General features: G+C 39.4%; 1 protein-coding gene across 1 annotated transcript; it reads right to left on the reverse strand.

Annotated features, from left to right (window-relative positions):
* Positions 1 to 169: 169 nt before the first annotated feature.
* On the reverse strand, positions 170 to 7,506 carry zgc:110410 (protein lifeguard 1). The gene is made up of 11 exons (XM_010737898.3): positions 7,431 to 7,506; positions 6,405 to 6,550; positions 6,010 to 6,193; positions 5,545 to 5,623; positions 5,025 to 5,078; positions 4,531 to 4,621; positions 4,359 to 4,396; positions 3,672 to 3,759; positions 1,829 to 1,918; positions 1,182 to 1,229; positions 170 to 602 (listed from the first exon to the last, which is right to left on the reverse strand). The coding sequence occupies exons 2-11, from the start codon at positions 6,507 to 6,509 to the stop codon at positions 453 to 455; spliced, it is 927 nt and encodes a 308-aa protein (XP_010736200.3). The 5' UTR covers positions 6,510 to 6,550; positions 7,431 to 7,506; the 3' UTR covers positions 170 to 452.
* Positions 7,507 to 18,547: the final 11,041 nt, after the last annotated feature.

Consider the following 18,547-nt stretch of genomic DNA (forward strand, 5'->3'; position numbering starts at 1 on the left):
AAAGCTAAAAAAAGCCAAAGAAATACCAAAAAGGGAAGAAATAATTGCATTGTATATGATACATGTACAGAATAGGGGAAACAAACACACCACTGACCTGTTTTTATTTATTTATTTGTATTTTTCTTTCATTATCTTTGTGTTTACAGTTTTTATTGGGGAATTTGTTTTGTAAAAATAAAATAAAATGTCAAAGACAAAGCTATTCAGTTTCTTGTGTGTTTGTATGTAAATTGGCAGTGCTGCGATGCGGGACTGGTATGGCATCAAAATGATTTTAAATCAGTTTTTTACAGTAAGAAAGTGACACGATGTTGCTTTAAATATGACAGCAGATGTCGGAAGGACTAAACAGTGTACTGTGAATATAGATATATGGTGCACTAAACAGTTTAATATTGTGTGTTGGAGGAGTTTCATGTTTCTCGAGGGCCTGTCGTGGAGGTTCAATGTTAGCGGCAGAGCGAGATGAGATTCAGCAGGAGGAGGAACAGGGAGACAATGTCCAAATAGAGGTTGAGAGCAGCAAACACATACTCCTCGGGAGAGATTGCATAGTTGTGTTTCCCACCCAGGATAAGCTGGGTATCACACACCAAATACTGCAGAGAGAGAGAAAAAGCAATGAGATGCTTCAACATCTGAGGCAGCGTGATGAAAGAGACAGAGAGTCAGTTACAAGAATCGGTCTGAAAGAAAACACGGGCAGTATTTCTTATCTTTGATAGAGGAGGCTGTGCAGATAAACAGGCCATGTAAATAATTGTGGAGAGTTGTGGAGCTGAAAATAAGTTGTGACTTGCTGCTGACAGCCTGTTCAGCTCTGTGTGCTTTCACGGTTTCTTCCACCAGCTGACGGGATGGGTCACAACATTTGCTGTTAATGCCAAAGGCACGCAGAGAGGTGGCTGTGAAAATGAACCCTACTGCTGTTAAGCGGTGCATAATTGAAATTAAAGGGCACGAGGACATCAGAGTCTCTCTCTATACACTAACTACTGTGACAGACACTGGAGGGAGGCTGCTTGGCCCTGGGATCTTACATCACATACACTCACTTGACATTAAGCCTGCGTTAATGATGGTTTCTTTCATTTTAAAAGGTCATGTTCAGTCTGTTTTTCGATTCAACTTGTGTTGCAGAAAACCATATTCTGTCATTAAAGTTTGACTGTACTTACTAAAGAAAACAGCAATGTTGCCAAGCAGGCGTACAGGATGGAAAGGTACTGTTGAAAGAATCAGAGACATGAAATCAGCAGAGGCATTCAGCAACACGATTGACTTTATACTGATTCGTATAAAATCATAGTATTTCTTCCACAAATTGACATCATGGATTTGAAATGAAACGTTTCTTATGTTTCTATATTAATATGCTTCTTGTAGACAAATTAATTCAGCTTCATCTTTTAACTCAGCAGCTGAAAAAGTATGTAAATATGAGAGTAAAGGCTGATAATGGGTACACGCAATATACTATATAAGAAGGCAGTGTTTATTTTCTGTTCCAGTTCAGTTGTTGTTGTGTAATAATAACAGTTCATAATCAATAAGATGCGTATCTCTGTAAATTTCCCGCTTAAGGCTAAAACACTCAGAGCCGTCACAGTAAACAGCAGTGAACATTTAAATGCATCAGTCTGAGATCAGCAACTCCTGAGAGGTTTGAGAGTGCACACTCTCCTCTTTATAGTCTGCTTGGAGCACAGGTCAGTGCCAGAACATCCTGAGGATAAAAGCTATAAAGCTGTATGTACTGTCTGCACACCACCACAATTTATTTCAAACATGTTCACACTGCAAACATGGGCTGCTTTTGATCTACCTGCGATCGGAGGATTGCACAAAGCAATGCAAACGAAACGAGAGTCCAGGCAAACACCCACAGGCTTCCACTTCTTGCGGTGAAGTCCCACTGGTGCCAGAAGAGAAAGACAGAGAGAAAGAAAGAGAGAAAGAGAGAAAGAGAGAAAGAGAGAGAGAGAGAGAGAGAGAGAGAGAGAGAGAGAGAATGTGACAAGCCTCTCAAACAGAAAACTGTAGATAGAACATCTCTCATTTACGCTCATCATCGCCATAAAAGCCAGGGCGCTCAAGGTCGCCTGCATTGCAGTTGTGCTGTGAGGCGTCGCAGATTACTAAATGATGAAGACATATTGCAGTTCAACACACAAGAAAATCCTAACGATTCTAGATATAATGATGCTGGACAATTAATCAACAAGCTGCAACACAGGCGCCGAGGAGAGGAGGGGAGGTGGCCTTTTGGCCTGCATGCCCTTTTCAGATGGACAGGAAAAATATGGCAGTTACTACCAGAGAATCATTAACACTGATCACTTGAGGAGCTATGAGTTAAACATGCAAGGCAGTCCGTATGACATTTAAATCACAGTGACAGAGACGAAAAACCCTGTGCACAGTGTGAACTGCAGAGCAGGAGGAGCTGGAACCTGCAGGATGAATGTGAAGTCATTGGAAAAAAAACAAAGAGTGTTGTGGCCACTATTTCTATTTATATCAAAGCGTCCCCCTCGCTCTACAAGAAGTCTCTTTAAACCTTCTTTCAACAGATTAATGAGCAGAGAGCATTTAAGAAGAGATATATTCTCAGTGTAATCATTAGACACCTGCTTCCTAGTTTTATCCACTCTAAGCAGGAGAAATAAATGTCTGCAGCTCCTTCAGATGCAATAAGTGGCGAAATGTGTGAAATGCCAAACTGCATTTAGAGGCAATTAAGAAGGACTCTTAATGCAATTTGAATTTGGCCTACATCTATTTCACTTGTCTAATTTTTTGCCCCACTGACTGTATGATTACTTTTATTCTAAATACGAGCCTTTTATTGAAGCAGTATTCCATACTAGCAACAGTGATTCTCAAAAGGTCTCCTCACTTGTGCACACAGACTCATAAGCATAACATATTTTATATAAACCATGTGACTTCACAGAGATGTATTAACACCGTTGAAGAACTTGTGCATGGAAGGGAATGGAAATTATCTTGGTGGGAACTACTTAAGTTGTTCAATTATTATTGTAATTTTTAGATTAGATTCTGCTAGTCAATTGTATTTTCTTTTTTTCAAGCGTACGTGCATGCCACTGCACACAACACAACAGAAATTACCTTTTCAAAATTAAAATACATCTTGCTGAAAGAGCATCATATTTCCCAGCGTGTCGCCGAAAGGAACCTTTCAAAGATTAATCTCAGAGTGTGTTTGCTTTATTAGACAGTTCATGTTGAAAGAAGACAGGAAAAAGAGAGGGCGTATTTAGGAAATGACAAAAGGGTGCAGGCCATTTCTCCACTTAAGATTTATGGCATTATCAACCAGCATGAGGACAGCCCAGAGGCTTAACTCTGTCCCACCACTGGACATAAGGAATTAACTTGATTGACAAATACACTGATCTCAGCAGTAATCATAGTTTTGCCTGCACAGCGAACTCAGACTTTTAAACCTCTGCATACAGCAAACACTGCATGAGAAAAACCTGGCCAACAGTTCAGCTTAACACTTATCCTTTGACTGCACAGGAAACACAGTTCAGTATATGGACATTTACCACTGACTGCATAGCAAAGTCACTGCAGTTTATGAAATTTCACTTTCAGGTGCACTGGAAATGGAGTTCAGAGTGCGTGACAGATCATACCTTTGACTGCACGGCAAACAGAGTCAAGGAGAGGGACACGAGCGCTGTTGCCGCCACAGCCCACAGAACTGCTTCAGTATAAAAGTACCTGCAGACAGAAATATCAAACAGATAGTCAGTGGGAAAGGCACCCCATGGTACCATGTCTGACTAGTCAGCAGGCGAGTGCAGACATGAATCAGTAGGGTTGTGTTCTAGCCTAAAAATCAAACATTACTTTTCTCGTAAGAAATGTGGTATTTTGACATTTAATAGTCCATATTAAGTGTCTCTAGCTAGAGTGATGGCAGGGACCCCCCTCTGGACGTGCATTGCATAATGTATTTCCTATTTTCATTTCATATCAGTTACAGTGCAGCTTCAGTTATGGCAATGTCCTATAAATATGATAATTTGGATGTATTATTGATAATCAGGCTCCATCTGATGCCTTTTTTTTCTGCCACAAGCTGCTAAAAAAGAAATGTCTCACAGGTGGGCTTTATTGCTATGTGCTGCTGATTCTTTCTCAGCCCACAAAAAAAAAACATTTTTAATTTGGTAAACCAGCAACAATAACATCTCATCAGGTTTGATGGCTTCATTGCTGGCCTCCAACATGCTATCAGATATGGCTCAAATAGGGTTATTATTGTTTAAATGAGTCAGCATCAGTTGGGGGGTTCAACCTTGGAGAGAAATACTCACGCTGCCACAGAGCCAAGCATCAGACCCTCTGCAATAGTCTGAGACAGAGAGAGAGAGAAAGAGAGAGAGAGAGAGAGACAAATGGAAAGTAAATACATGACAAAAAACTGTGAAATAGAGCAGGTGTGGTGAGGGTTTAATTTGATGCCTGGCTGGTACAGCTTCTACTCACAAAGAGGCCCAGGGCGATGAAATTGAAAGGGACTCGACGACGGACGTCGTTGCAGCAAGACAGGACCAAGACGAGCACCAGTACCACTCCCCTAATTCACAGAGAATATAGAGTGTACCGTAAATAGAAAATAAACAGGCTATAAACAGAAAAAAAACACGGCGTTCGATATGTGAATTGTGCATTATTTATGCAGTTTAGCTGGAGGTTTCTTGGGATTCTGGTTGGTGTGACAGCATGTGATTTATGTCTATAGATCTTCAAGAGAGAAATTTGCATTAACGTAACTCACCACACACAGATTTGTATGTGGTCAAACTGGTTAAAAGACAGATAGATACTTTATTGTCCTTACAAGGAAATTTGCTGTCTGTACAGAGCCTCAAACATACATACGTAGACACAAAGATGCATAGAAACAACACAATATAGTAACTGAATAGACATAAAAGAAGAAAATGTGACAACCAAATTGAATGTTTTTGTTAGCTTACATCATGGAGTATGAAAACCAGTTGTTTCTCCATGTCCATATCCTGAGAGTGTCCCTGTTAATCGATAAGAAAAAGGAGAGGGGAGAGGGGAGTGTTTAATAGAGATGCCATTTATTTGATAGAGGCAGTAGAATGATTTTATTAAATATTAACAGAGGACAGGGCATTGTGCACATGGGAGCTGAATACAATTTATGAAAAGAAATTACTATAGCAGTGCTCTACCACATCCATTATACAAAACATGTAAAGGTTCAACTACTGTAAGCAAAAATATTATGCGGCAGAAATGCACTTTATTCTCTACCAGCTTGTCTCACCTCACATATTTATGATGATTTGAGCAGTGCTGGGTTGCACTCTCAAAGCTTTGGAGAAGAACTATGGTACCTGTGCTCCTTTGTGATGTTGGGTGCTCTTACATGCTTGATAGACTGCACTAAATGTGAATTGATAGCTGGGTGGCTGACATAGATTCGACTCTTTTTCGAGAGAACTCCCTCGTGTAATGGTGCCTCACCAGAAAAGAAAAGCGCATATGATCCCGACAGTCACCAACAGCTGAATCATCAAGGTCAGGTAGACTTTTCTGATGAAACCTGTTCAGAAAGAAAAGAAGAGAGACAGGGGAAAGATAGGCAACAACACCTCTAACAATCTTGAGTGAAGCAGAGAAGCGGATGCTGTTTATGCTGCTCAACCTTTCAAAATGGTTCGTTTTTCATCAAACCCACATTTTATTCTCTCACTTTAAATGATTTTTGTTGTTGTGTGGGAGCTGAATAGCTGAGGCAGGGTACAGCAGAGATCAGGAAACTGTTTTCAATCTGAAATCAATTTTAAGAAAACCCTGCAGAGCAAATGAGGGAGTAAATATTGCTTATCCTCTTTCAGCTCTGACCATGCAAACCAAAAAAAAAACATATTAGCTTCTCTCGCTTTTTGTTTCCCCCTCTGCCCATTCATCACTCCCTCTAGCCCTCACCTCTTCGTATGCCAGCGTCACTGAAGGGGCTATCCACTGAGCCACCATCAGGGTAGTCAGGTGGACTTTCACCAGAATGCTGGTTTCCCCTAGCTGCTTCCATGTCCTCAGAATGGGCCATGTTATTATGCCAGTTGCCAGGAGGGGAGATCACTGCAATGTTCCCCTCCCCTACCCGGTTCACCTAAAGCAATAACGCAACAGGTAGTTCAAATAACACATCTAAAATATGAGCTAATAAAATAAAAGTCTGTTTTCTTTTTGAAGTGAACTGATGAAAGACTAATGCTAATCATTGGGACATTAAAAAAACAACACCAAATAAAGCTCACCATGCCTTATTCCCCTATTATTCCCTGTGAGGTTAACAAAAGTATTATAACATTGCCACTAACCTCATAGCTCGTCCCTGTGTAAGCACTTTGTCCATATTGTTGATAATTGTATGGAGGGGGTCGAGGTCCATAACCCCCATTTTCATTGGCATTAGTCTGATTCATACCAAAAGTTGGCAGATCTTTTCAGAAATTGAGGCACAAAACTGACAAGAGAAGATATATCAGAGTTACAGGTGAGTTAAGGTCACAGCTGAGACACAAAAGCATCCTTTGAACAGCGTCGGCGCTTTCATCCGTGATGTTAAACGGCAAATTGGGTAACATCAGTGTGGAACAAATAAATGGGTATTTACGAAATGATGCATCACACAAACAATGAAAGTCAACCATGACTAACATCCATAATTATGGCCATAAGCCCCCATTTAACAGAGCTGTATGTATGTTTTATAGGTTGTGGTTAATTGATCTCTAAGGAAATTTAGCGAGGCAGTCAGACAGACAGTAATTCTTTTTTATATATAGTGAGGACAAAGACATGAGAGTAACAAATTATCTCTAAGGCATTCATAATTTAATAAACTATATAATGATTAGCTACACAACAACCAGTTCCTTATTATATAAATGGTGGTAAAGTAATGACTACACTGACTGCAGATAAGTCCAGTTATCAGAAATGGAAAAATCCTAATTTACACATATCAGTAGTTAATACTGTCTGTTGGACTCATGGTCATCATAATTCTTTTTCAACCACATTTTGACTTTTGGTTCCTCCTGTATTTCAGCTTCCAACTTCAACTTCAACTTAACTCTTCAAACTAAAACCTGGGAACAAAGCGAACATATGTTTTAAGATCATTTCAAATATTTGAATGACATGAAGTGGACTTTGTTTCTGTTCGCTTACATAGCCAGAAAGGCTTGAACATCACTTACAAGTTGTGATGAACGAAGCACTTTCAAAAAATACCCCCTTGTGTTTCTCGAGTCTTAAACAAGTGATCATCTGCTGTTTGACTAAAATCTGTTCACATTAATCAGTTAATTACTGTTCTAATTCATGAGAATGTGTCTTACCTCTGCTGTGACAGCCGGGAATCTGTCCTGCTTCTCTTCCTGTACTGTTACTTCCCCTTTAGGGCAAAGTCTACCTGCTATCAGTCGGTTCCCACAGAGACAGGACTTTAGCTCCAGGGGGAGAGGATGTATCCCTCATTAGGCTCAATGGGATATTCAGATGAAGTTCTTAAAATTCCATTAAACCACCCAGGTTGGCACTTTGTCAGCTCAAATTGTATCTTTACCTTTTTCTTTAACCAGTTCTGATCCACACAGGCCTTCAGAACAAGTTAATACTTCTGCTTCACACACTTCAACAAAGTTAAATTCAGCTTCCTGTAATGATAAATCATTAGCCTGCTATGTGTGATAAGCCGGTAACATTTTCATCCCGTATGAATGAAAAAGGTAAATGCAGCACAATTACCACCCTGTGAAATCCAGTGAGTCACATGACCTTCCCCGTCTCACCTTGGTTACACATTGATAGTCACCTGCCTGTGGAAACCATCCAGTCAGGGTGGAAGAAGAATGAATGATGAGTGCCATCAATCCAGCCTACACAAAGGGATTATGGGTACTGAGTCACAGAGGCAAAGAATAGCTAAAGGCATATTGCACGCTGAAAATACATGATGTAGGTCAATACGGTCTTAGTGCTTCTCCATGGAGAATCACCACTCAAAGGGATCTAGTGAAGACTTCATCCATGAATGGGAAACTAGTCCAGAATGAATCCATTTTTCAAATAAATTGGAATTTCCACTTCTTAGGCTTGAATATACTAAACATTAGGTATTTTAATGAGATATTTAAAGCGATTATGCCATGTATAATTAGATATTTAACCTCCACAGTATGACATTCCAGTCTTGTTTTCATGGTATGGCTGAACAACTGACAGACCTCCTTCCTCATGTTCAGACACTCAGCAAATCTTCCTGGCTGCAGAAGACACTCAGTCAGCAGTTAAAGGTGAAGTTTCATGCCAAAAACTAAATTCCAAATTCGCTGGATCAGTGCACATCACAGAAGAAAAAGAAGACGAAGAATTTCCAATCCATGAGAGTTTTTAATCCAATCATTTCACAGCAGCATAGAGAAACTAATCACACTGTATATCAAGCAAACACTGGGGGGCACTAGTCTCCTGTGCTTCTTCTACTAATTGCAGCGATTTGGTTGTGATGCTGTCTCTTCTGCCGCTGCCGCCTCCCTACCCCAACCAGCAACACCAAATCCTCCAGGGAGCTCTCTTAAACTGCTGGATCAAATCCTTCATTTCTCTCATCTACATGTAACATGTGGTGTTTTTGTTTGCTGCTCAAACTAAAGGAAACATTGTTTTGTTTTGTTTTTCTGTTCAGACAGTAATGAATAATCGTTTAAAAGTGAGGAACAAAATATATTCTTGCCACATGGTAGCATGATCATTATATTTGGGGGGGGTCAGACAGCTTTTGTGTGAAAAATTCACATTCTCACTCTGTTCTCTGCCGGTTGGTGCGTCAGTCAATACGGGCTGGATTTACACTGCCTGCTCAAATCTGATGAGCTTGCTCTCACCTATTCATGAGATCTCAGTTGGATATGAATGGACGGCACAACAAACAGAGTCACATTTGAGCAGGCAGTGAAAATCCAGCCTGTGTTGACACACCAATCAGTGTGGAGCCCAGTGTGAGGCCGCATTTAACACAGATCGGATTGTCTAGGCGCTGTCCAAACAGCCGCAACACATGAGGCTGAAACCACATGGAGCAGAATGTGTGCAGAGCACAGAGCTGTGTCCAGACCACGATACACAGACTAGATGGAGGAATGGAAGGAAGACAGGAAGGAAGATGTGAAGATAGAAAGGATGGAAGAAAGAGAAAGGTCAGAGAAAGGGAACAAAGGAGAGAAGGAAGGAAGGAAGGATGGAAGGGAAGAGAGGAAAGACAGGAAGGAAAGGAAAGAAAGAAGGACGGACAGATTTGAAGAAAAGAAGGATGATGAAAGAGATAAAGGAAAGGAGGAAAGACGAGTGAATAAAGTAGAGACGGAGGGAAGGAAGGAAGTATGGAGAGAAGAAATGAAGGAAGGAAGGAAGGTACAAAGGAAGTGCATATGTCAACAAAGGAACAATGGAAGTCAGAGTAAGAAGGACAAGAGAGAATGGCTGTCAGACAGACAGACAGGACAAAGACAGAGACAGACAGACAGACAGACAGACAGACAGACAGACAGGATAAAGACAGACAGACAGACACACAGACAGACAGACAGACAGGATATAAGACAGAGAGACAGACAGACAGACAGACAGACAGACAGGATATAAGACAGACAGACTCTTGACTTCTCTGTCTCGATGCAGACAGACGGCGACAGCTCTGTTTTGTCAGACTGATGCGATGCTCTTTGGGGCTTTTGGGACGGAGGATCACAGAGGGGAGTGTTCTGGTGTCACTGGAGAAGCAGAGATGTAGCCATCATGTGAGTCTCTCTTTTCACTGTGTGCAGTTGTGAATTACTGTTTCCTGGCCGTTCTGGCTAAGGATTTATTCAGAGAATTGAAATAGTGGCTTGTGTGGGGCCTCAGTGAGCACTAGTGCAGGTCTGGAGGTCTGCGTCTAGATGCCTCTTCATTTCTAATTTACGACCCTCCTGAAGCTGCTAATGTAGAATTTCAGCAGGATGTATGGCTGATGAGAGAGTTCTGGCTCTAAATACACTATGGGACTGCATGTGTTACTGTAAATAATGAGACAGGCCGCACTGTCCTCTGTTCAATAATATCAGCTAGTCCAGCTGTGTCAAGTAAGAAATATCATTTCAGTAAATTAACATTTAAAAATGTAATAAAAAACTTAAAATGAACAATCCTGACACAACATTTTGACTTACTGTGAAGGCCAAATCGGCAATGCATGGTTTCAGAATGACTTGCATTATCTCGTCTAGCAAATGAGTGCAATACGAAAGGCACAGCTGCACTCAGTCTAACTCAATGGACATAATTAAGTGAATAAATGACTGTTATCCATAGCTGATTTAATATATTACACTGCCGTAGCAGAAAGCACAAAAATGTAGATGAATTTATCCTTATTAGTCAGAGTTTACATTAGCTGTGTCTACAGTGAGCACTCCATTACTAAATTATAAATAATCTCCAAGAAACTTCTGTCTAAATATATTCAACGAGGAGCTTAATTGATCGAGTATCATTAACTGTGCTGCAGACATACCTGAACTGCATTGACTGAAATAGTCCAGGATAATAGAGTTATTTTCATGTGGGGCTCTGTCACAATTTGTCCTCAAAATAATTATATTAAAGGCAAATGAATAAGTCTACTCTGACTTCACAGTGGATCTGTAAAATAAGTAAACTTCACAGATCTAGTTTTACATAATGCTATCACAGTGTGATACTTAATACAGCACATGTAACAAAACACAGAGGTTAGAAGTGTGGTGACTCCTTTAAAAAATCAACCATAGCAACTTACAACGTTACTTTCATAAGTCCGTTTCTCTGAGTAGCATGACTGAGCTGTGAGAAGCCAAGCTCATTTTTACTGATCCTCATGACTAATTGGCTAAACTGTCCTCAGCTCTAAACAGACACTCCCATCACAACCAGGTGAAGGTTGTTGAAAGGTTCTGCTCTGACTATTTTTTACCATGTTTTTGGTGTTACTCTGGCTTGTCTCCAAACAGGGGGGTATTGTGGTTTGTGGCTGTGCTTCAGCTACAGCAAAATAATGACACCAGAAGCCAGAGTCAGAACAAACTAGCTCGACAATTATCACTCAAGGTAATTTGTGGTGGTAACTTTTGTCATGGTAACTTTTCTTCAGTACACTCATCTCATAATGAAGAAAAAAACAAATCTGCCGCTTGCTGATGTGAATTTCAAATAGTGAGACATCAAGACAAGAAAAATAACTTTTGTACTGTGAGATATTCCTCTTATTGTTAATCATTGTATAATTTGTCTCTGCAGTTGTGAAATCAATTTTAACCTAATCTAGGACAGACTAAAGGTTGTCAGGAGAAGCTTTTCCTTTCTTCTTTTTTTCTCTGTTACACATTTTTTATACTCAATCATCAATTTAGCTTGAAATAAAGCATTGTGCTACTTTTACCAACAAAACTGGAGTATATAAGAACATCAACACTGATAATGAGAGCCATTATTGCATTATTCACCCACAGTTGCCAGCTTAGAGAAAATAGCACATAGTTTTTCCATGTTTCAACAATACTCAGACAGCTGAGTCACCAAGTTGTTTCAAGTTAATTTAGTTGAACTGCTGACCAAGGCCCAAAACTGTGTGACACATTCCAGTGCATTGCCGACATACAGACTCTAATTAGTCTCCTCTAATTCAAACTCAAACTGTCTGATAAATCTGTGAATGCTTTGAGATCTTGTTTCCAGCGATGAAAAGGTTTAGTTAAAATTAGGGAAAGCAACTTCTAAATGAACTGAATTTCTATAAGACATCCTGTTTTGTTAATAATTTTGACTGCACTGACTCAATTTAAAAAGCATCTGATTTTATTACCCCGTTATGTATTCCTCTGTCCAAACATGAACAGCCTGCAAGAGCTAAGCCAGTTAATTAGAGTCTGCATACTTCTGATGTTACCAACCCAGATGGATTCGAGTATAGTCTGCTCACTTTTCTGACGATGTTGAGGATGCTTGGTTTGGGATGCTGGAGATGATTCAGAGTGGAGTGGAGTGTCACGATGCCATGAAAGGATTGAGGGAAAGTTTCTTCAAAGCCTTGGTAGTGTTTGACAGGCTGAGTACATGCTGCCAGGTCAAATATAGGCTGGAGCTCTACAAAATCCCTCAGGGCCGAAAGCAAGCATCATCATGGAAAAGTTCTTATGAATCCCCGCTGCAGAAATATCTAATAAATGCTGTGATTTTGTAGGAACTGAACTCTTGAATTAACTGGGAAAATATTCTTCGTAGAAAAGAACATGGATTTTGCAGAAATGGTGTTTTCACATATGGACTGCAGCAATGGTGTTTTCATACATGCACGAATCCCTCATAAACAGGCAATGCTTGTACTGTTCATGGTTATTTGATTATATGTATAATATAAAAAAATAGAAAATATTCATCTACCTATATGAATGGATATATCAATATAACCATACAATGTGGTGGATGCCTGAGATCCCCTCAGACATGGCAGATGATCAAGCAGATAGGAGTGAAGCAATTTGAAGCTAGTGTAAAGAATGTAAAAATGAAGCCATTGTGAAAGATAGTCGGCGGTCCAAGGACAGATGGATGTCTCATCTGTGAACAGGCCATGCAGCCATTTGCTGTCAGATGCTCTCCGTCAGAAACTGGGCAGAGTAGATTTGAGTTTGGGTCTGTTCTTCCCTGACAGAATGTATTCAAACAGAGAAAATGGAATTCACATAAGCCATGACAACCACAGAACAATAACTGACAGTGGCATTTCACTGCTGGTGTGACAAGAAGAACCACTGCTGCCACCGTCCTGTGGTCAAATGTCAGCCTGTTCCTCTATGATGAAGCCGGCTTAGCTAATAATGTCGTGAATAGATGTTTGAGCTTTGACTATGATTAGCTGAGGACTATTTCAATATAGATGACTTTTTATTTGCTCAATTAGCCAGAACTGTACGAGTCAGACATATAAAAGGATATTACATTTTAATCACACATAATTATCTGGAGAAATTCTATACATATTTAACTTATTTCATGGTTAAATAAATCACAGAATAATACATTGTATTTTGGCTCACACTCAGATCAAACCAAAGATCCCAGGACTTTGGTTTGTATTCAAACAACACTGCCACACTTGATCGCTGGTAAACTGGTGACTGCTTGGCTCTGTTTGAGCTTTTGTTTTCTTCTGAACACAGCGATGATGCCAAACCTTGGAGCATTTGATTCTAAAAAAAATCTCCTTTCTGTACTTTTTTTTTCTTTTTACAAGATCACAGTATTGTGTTGTTAGATTTGTTTGTTTTACATGAGGCAGTTTTGTCTTTCTCACTAGTTTTACAATGTGGGGTTCTTTGCTCATATTGCCAAGTCACTGGTAAATCAAATGTGATCAAACCACACCCAGTCTTTGCATAATAAACTACAATGATACCTACTGAATAAGGATGTGTTTTTCTGAACTTGATGATCGTTGCTCATTTAGTCATGAATATTTTATGTTACAGAGAAGATTTGAAACCAAGTTTTTGGTGGCTTTAACCCTTTTCAAAGAGTTACATAACTACGTATATATTTGTCCAATTAAAGAATGCATGCACCGAATGAAATGAGACATGGAGGTACTGACAGACAAACATTACCTGAGCCCGAGCACTACCAGGGCAAAAGCACCACAATGCTCCTTCTGATCTAAAATTTATATTGTGACTTCACTTATCACACCCAAAGGAAGATTATTTTTCATACACATTATGTTTTTGATGACCCCTCAAACTTGCACCTTGCAAGTTATTTTGAGGGGCATACAGCAGACTCCCTTACAATCCTTGTCAAACAGCTCTGGCCGGTGAGCATTTCTTTGGTTGGACTGGAGGGCAGCAACAAGAAAGGGAAGGCAGGAGGGATGAATAAACTGAGGACAAAGGAGAACACAAGTCTACAGCAGAGCAGAGAATGAAGGTCTGCACAGATACAGAGCAACTTTTAAATATTCTTTTGTACCAACAGCAATGTTCCAACTGTGAGGTAACAAAAGCAGAGCACCTGCAGTGTCCAAGTGAAAATTATCGTTTCAATTTCTGCGCTTAGAGCTATTATGCTTTTCCGTCACCATAGAAACATGGTGACGGAGAATAAAACATAAGTGAGTTCAAGCAGCCTACTGTACATAGCATGAGCAGCCATATATTCAACATATTCAAAACAACACGTTCTCGTTTGCATCTGTAAAATGTACAGTCATTATGTTTTTTTTTCCCAAAACGTTTTAGAAACAAACGTTACATCTGTATATCTGTGTTGTCACATTTCACACTGTATATTTAATATACTGTGGTAAATCCTATCTTGTTTAAACATACTGTACTGCATTATGCAACAACTCATGTTTTGCAGTTATTTTGCACACGCTACACATTTGGGAATATTCCACTAGGAGAACGTGATTCTCTGTGTTTGTTTATTTTCCTCCAGCAGAAAAGAACATTTTAAAAGATGTACCATATTAGAATCTAGCAGCAGAAAGAATTATGGATTATGACAGTGACTTTAAAATAATCTCCATGTGATCATCATGATATGGCTTCAATTGTGTGAGTCAACAGTAAATGATACCAAACCTGATGATGGCACAAATCTATGGAATGACCCTTCACTGTTGGAACTTTTGTGGCCAGATGCCAGGGAATAGACATAGCACGGCTAAAGAACCAGAAAGTTTTCTAATGTCCTTGTGTAAGATCTGAAGGACTGCCATAAGTCAATAGATGGCACTCTCATTTCAATTAGATTGAGAGGAGAGTAACACATGTCCTTACAATGTTGCTCCTGTCCAAAGAGACAGATCAACTAAATTTAGCAAAGAGCCAAGCAGAAGTGGCAGCAGACTGTGGGGACAGTTTGGGTCATCCATCATACATCTCTGACATCTGAAAAGAATGTCGCCTCTTCCAGACTGTCCAGTTCATGCAATATGTTGCACACAAGCACCATAATGCACAGCTATTATGTGCAGTAAACGGATAAAATTAAGAATGCTATTATTGCATGACTGACTGGTTTATCACAATCTGCCATATTATCCACAAAAAGATTTGCAAACTCTTGAATCCCAGAATGCAGCTGTGCCTTTGTGTGTGTGGGTGTTTCTTTTTTGTTTTTTTTCCGCAATTGACCTGGTCTGAGCAGGAGCAAGTCCAAAACACACTCATCCACTGATCCTTGACTCCAAAATATCACCCTTTAATGGCTACTCACACACCACATCTAATACCTCTTCTCACACTGAGGCATAGTTAGTCACCAAAACACTGAACTGAGCTAAAGAAAGAGAAAAAACAATCTAAATACTAAATGCGTAAATAAATAAATCCCCGCTTAGACCTGACACTTAGTTGACACAAATCCTCGCCATGCACTGCCACGAGTTCTCTCTCTGTGCCGTGTAATGGACAACTTAAGCCGTCCTCTTTGAGAAGTCGCTGCAGGCAGCACCATGACACATTAACATCAGCAGAACACCATGTGATTATTCCTTGCAGGACAAATGTACTCAATCATATGCTTCGATAGCATCATATATGGCACACTTTCCCCTCCCCTTCAGTTTTATGCTGAAATGAGTTCCACTTCCTGCAGAGCATGCATGATATCAAATCCAAAATGTCAACGTCCTATGATTTATAACGTAGTCCTTTACTGGGAGGTTATATATCATGCACAAACATTTCATTGACAAGATGAAATGTTACATACTAATTCATGGCTCCCTAACTGCAGCTTTCCCCTCTCAACGTGTCTCTAAAAATGTTGCAGTATAAATAGTCTGATCGGCGTGCAGGGACACCATCTTTTTTCAAAGTGTGTCCTCGTGTCAGGGACTTTTATGGAGATGGAATCTAAAGAGCATGTTATCTGATATTTAAGGAGGGCAAACATTTGGTGTGCTATTATTTGTCATTTTCATTCATGAGACAAGAAAACACAGAGTATATCATTAGTTCAGTCAATCGGATGGGAATGGTTAAATGAATCCTTTTTTAGTGCCTTTGCTGTGATGTACTTGGTTTCTAAGAAATGACCTGTCATATTTTTTGTAAAATAATATTTTGAAATTGCTGCCTGGTGTATTATTTACACAGCCTTTCAATATTAATGTTAAAGTCAGTAAGATGTTTTTGGTTTGTGGTTATTACCGTATTAACAGAATCAAAAACAACAACAAAGGGAGAGCAGGAATACTATTCAGTAGTTCTGGCCCTCTGAATAAAATATCACACGTGCTATTTCAATTATGAAGCCCAATTACTCACTCGCAAGCCGGAGTGCTCAAAAGCAGCCTCTTCTCTTCTGTCGGGGGCATTCTTTTCTCTGGATTTTCCTGAGGGGAATTTTCAGGGAGCGGAGGAGTTTTTTTTTTATGACTGCTGTGATTGAGGCTTTGAGAGCTGATGAAATTACAATAATACGCTGTGTGTTTTTAAAACTGTGCTCATGTTCTTCGGAAGGCTCATCTTCCATACAGCGGAGTAAATTACCAGCTTCAATTTGATGTCTTAAGCATTTGCCTTGTGGGAGAAGTGATTTACCGTGCATGTAGGAATGTCTTATGTGACAGATGTGATTGGCTGGTCAAAAGCATTTCTTTCCGAGAAAGAAATTTCTCCAAGAATCTGTTGGTGCAGTAGCTTATTTTACTTCAAGCCGTATCTGCTTTCTTTCCGAGCGTGTCACAAAGCATTAGAAGCTAATTTAGAATATTCCCACAATTAATTGCTGAAGACAGGGGGGCTATTAAGCTGGACTCCCTTTGAGCAATTAGATCAAAGTTGTCATGTGTCAGGAAGAGCTTTAGTGTTCACTGTGTTTGTACAGTATATCAAGGTCATATGGATGTGGCTCAAGGCTGGCTTTTGTAATTAACCTGCCAGATACTCTCTAATCTGCACATCCAGGAAAGTGTGGAGGTAATATTTTTTTCTACAGCTTAAATCTTAACGAAGCTGTGGTTTGACACATTATCATCTAATGAATCATTGAGCCTAGATCTGTCAACCTCTTAGTATAGTTTATGTGTAACATCAATATCTACTCATAAATAGATTTGTGAATGCCTTTCTGCAGCACAAAAATACCCTCATAAAGTAGATTCATATTAACTGTAAGAATTTCAGATTCAGATTCTCTGTGCGTATGGCAAGTGTCAATGATAATGTTCAGAGGCAATGGCTGATATAAAAATAATTTCATTTACATTTGTCTAAGTTTCTTTATCTTCATGTAGTATGAAGTAGAAAACACTGAACGCTGAGAAAGTCAAAAGAGAAGAGTAAACAAGACAACTTGTTAGACTCTGTGGTGAGTGAGTGAGACAGAAATGGTTCAAATATAATTTTACTAGACTTGATAATTATTCATATAGCCAGCAGCCAATTAGCTTAGCTAAGACTAGAAATGGGGAAACATCTAGCCTGGTTCGGTCCAAAGGTAACAAAGGTAATAAACTAACAAGAATACTTCTTGGCTGAGGTGTTGTTTAGCTCAGTTGGTAGAGCATCCGCCCCATGTACAAAGACTCAGTCTCTGTCACGCCGACCTGTCAAATAAAGCTCAAAAAAATATCTTTAAAAAAAAATAAAAATACTTCTTGGTTGGCTACAGTGACTCTCCTGGTGTCTTTGCTGGTTGCCTAGCAACCCCACAGCGACAAGAAATAGATATGAGACTATTATCTTCTCATCTAACGCTCAGCAAGAAAGTGTATAAGCATATTTTTCAAAATGTCAAACTAATCCTTTAAGGCTGTTTTTTGGAAAGGTTAGGAGCTATATGCATCTGAAAATTTACATTATTCTAATTAAATGTATGATGTCTCTGTAATGGGGAACATCGTGTTACATTATGAATCTTGCTCATGATTGATGATGAGAACATGATAATGATAATTAGATGTTTTATAGGAATCAGCAAAATCCAAATCTTATACACACTCTCACACACGTGCACACACTTCTGTCCTCTTTCAGGATAGGTAGTGGTGATAGTGCTCGTTGACCTCAGTTTAACATCCTTCAGTTCAGAGCAGGCAGAGACTTTCTCTGTCTACTGTGGGCTGTTTCCCAATGCCCATGTGATTTAACTGTGGGTTAAAAATTTATTTTGCTGAAATGGTTATAGAGGAAATTACATTATTCATCCACTTCAAGATTAAAAAGGGTATATTAAACCATATAACTCTTCTAGGTCCTGCTCTTATAAACCGTTCCACAGAATATTAAATCCTGGTCTATTTTCTGAGACATAACCTTTACACGGATTTCATTGTTATGAGCGGTGAAAATGCTGCTACTTTGTGCACAAATCTGCCAGATCAAAATAGTTTAAGCTCTGATTTTTTTTTTTTTTTTTTTTTTTTTTT

The sequence above is a fragment of the Larimichthys crocea genome, chromosome XIII (assembly GCF_000972845.2).
Source record: "Larimichthys crocea isolate SSNF chromosome XIII, L_crocea_2.0, whole genome shotgun sequence".
Lineage (NCBI taxonomy): Eukaryota > Metazoa > Chordata > Actinopteri > Sciaenidae > Larimichthys > Larimichthys crocea.

Coding starts and splice junctions, on each gene's coding strand:
- zgc:110410 (XM_010737898.3), bottom strand. CDS start 6,509: ATGAATCAGACTAATGCCAATGAAAATGGGGGTTATGGACCTCGACCC. Junction 6,194..6,404: donor ACACAGGGACGAGCTATGAG/GTTAGTGGCAAT, acceptor TTATTGCTTTAG/GTGAACCGGGTAGGGGAGGG. Junction 3,760..4,358: donor ATGCTTGGCTCTGTGGCAGC/GTGAGTATTTCT, acceptor TTCTGTCTGCAG/GTACTTTTATACTGAAGCAG.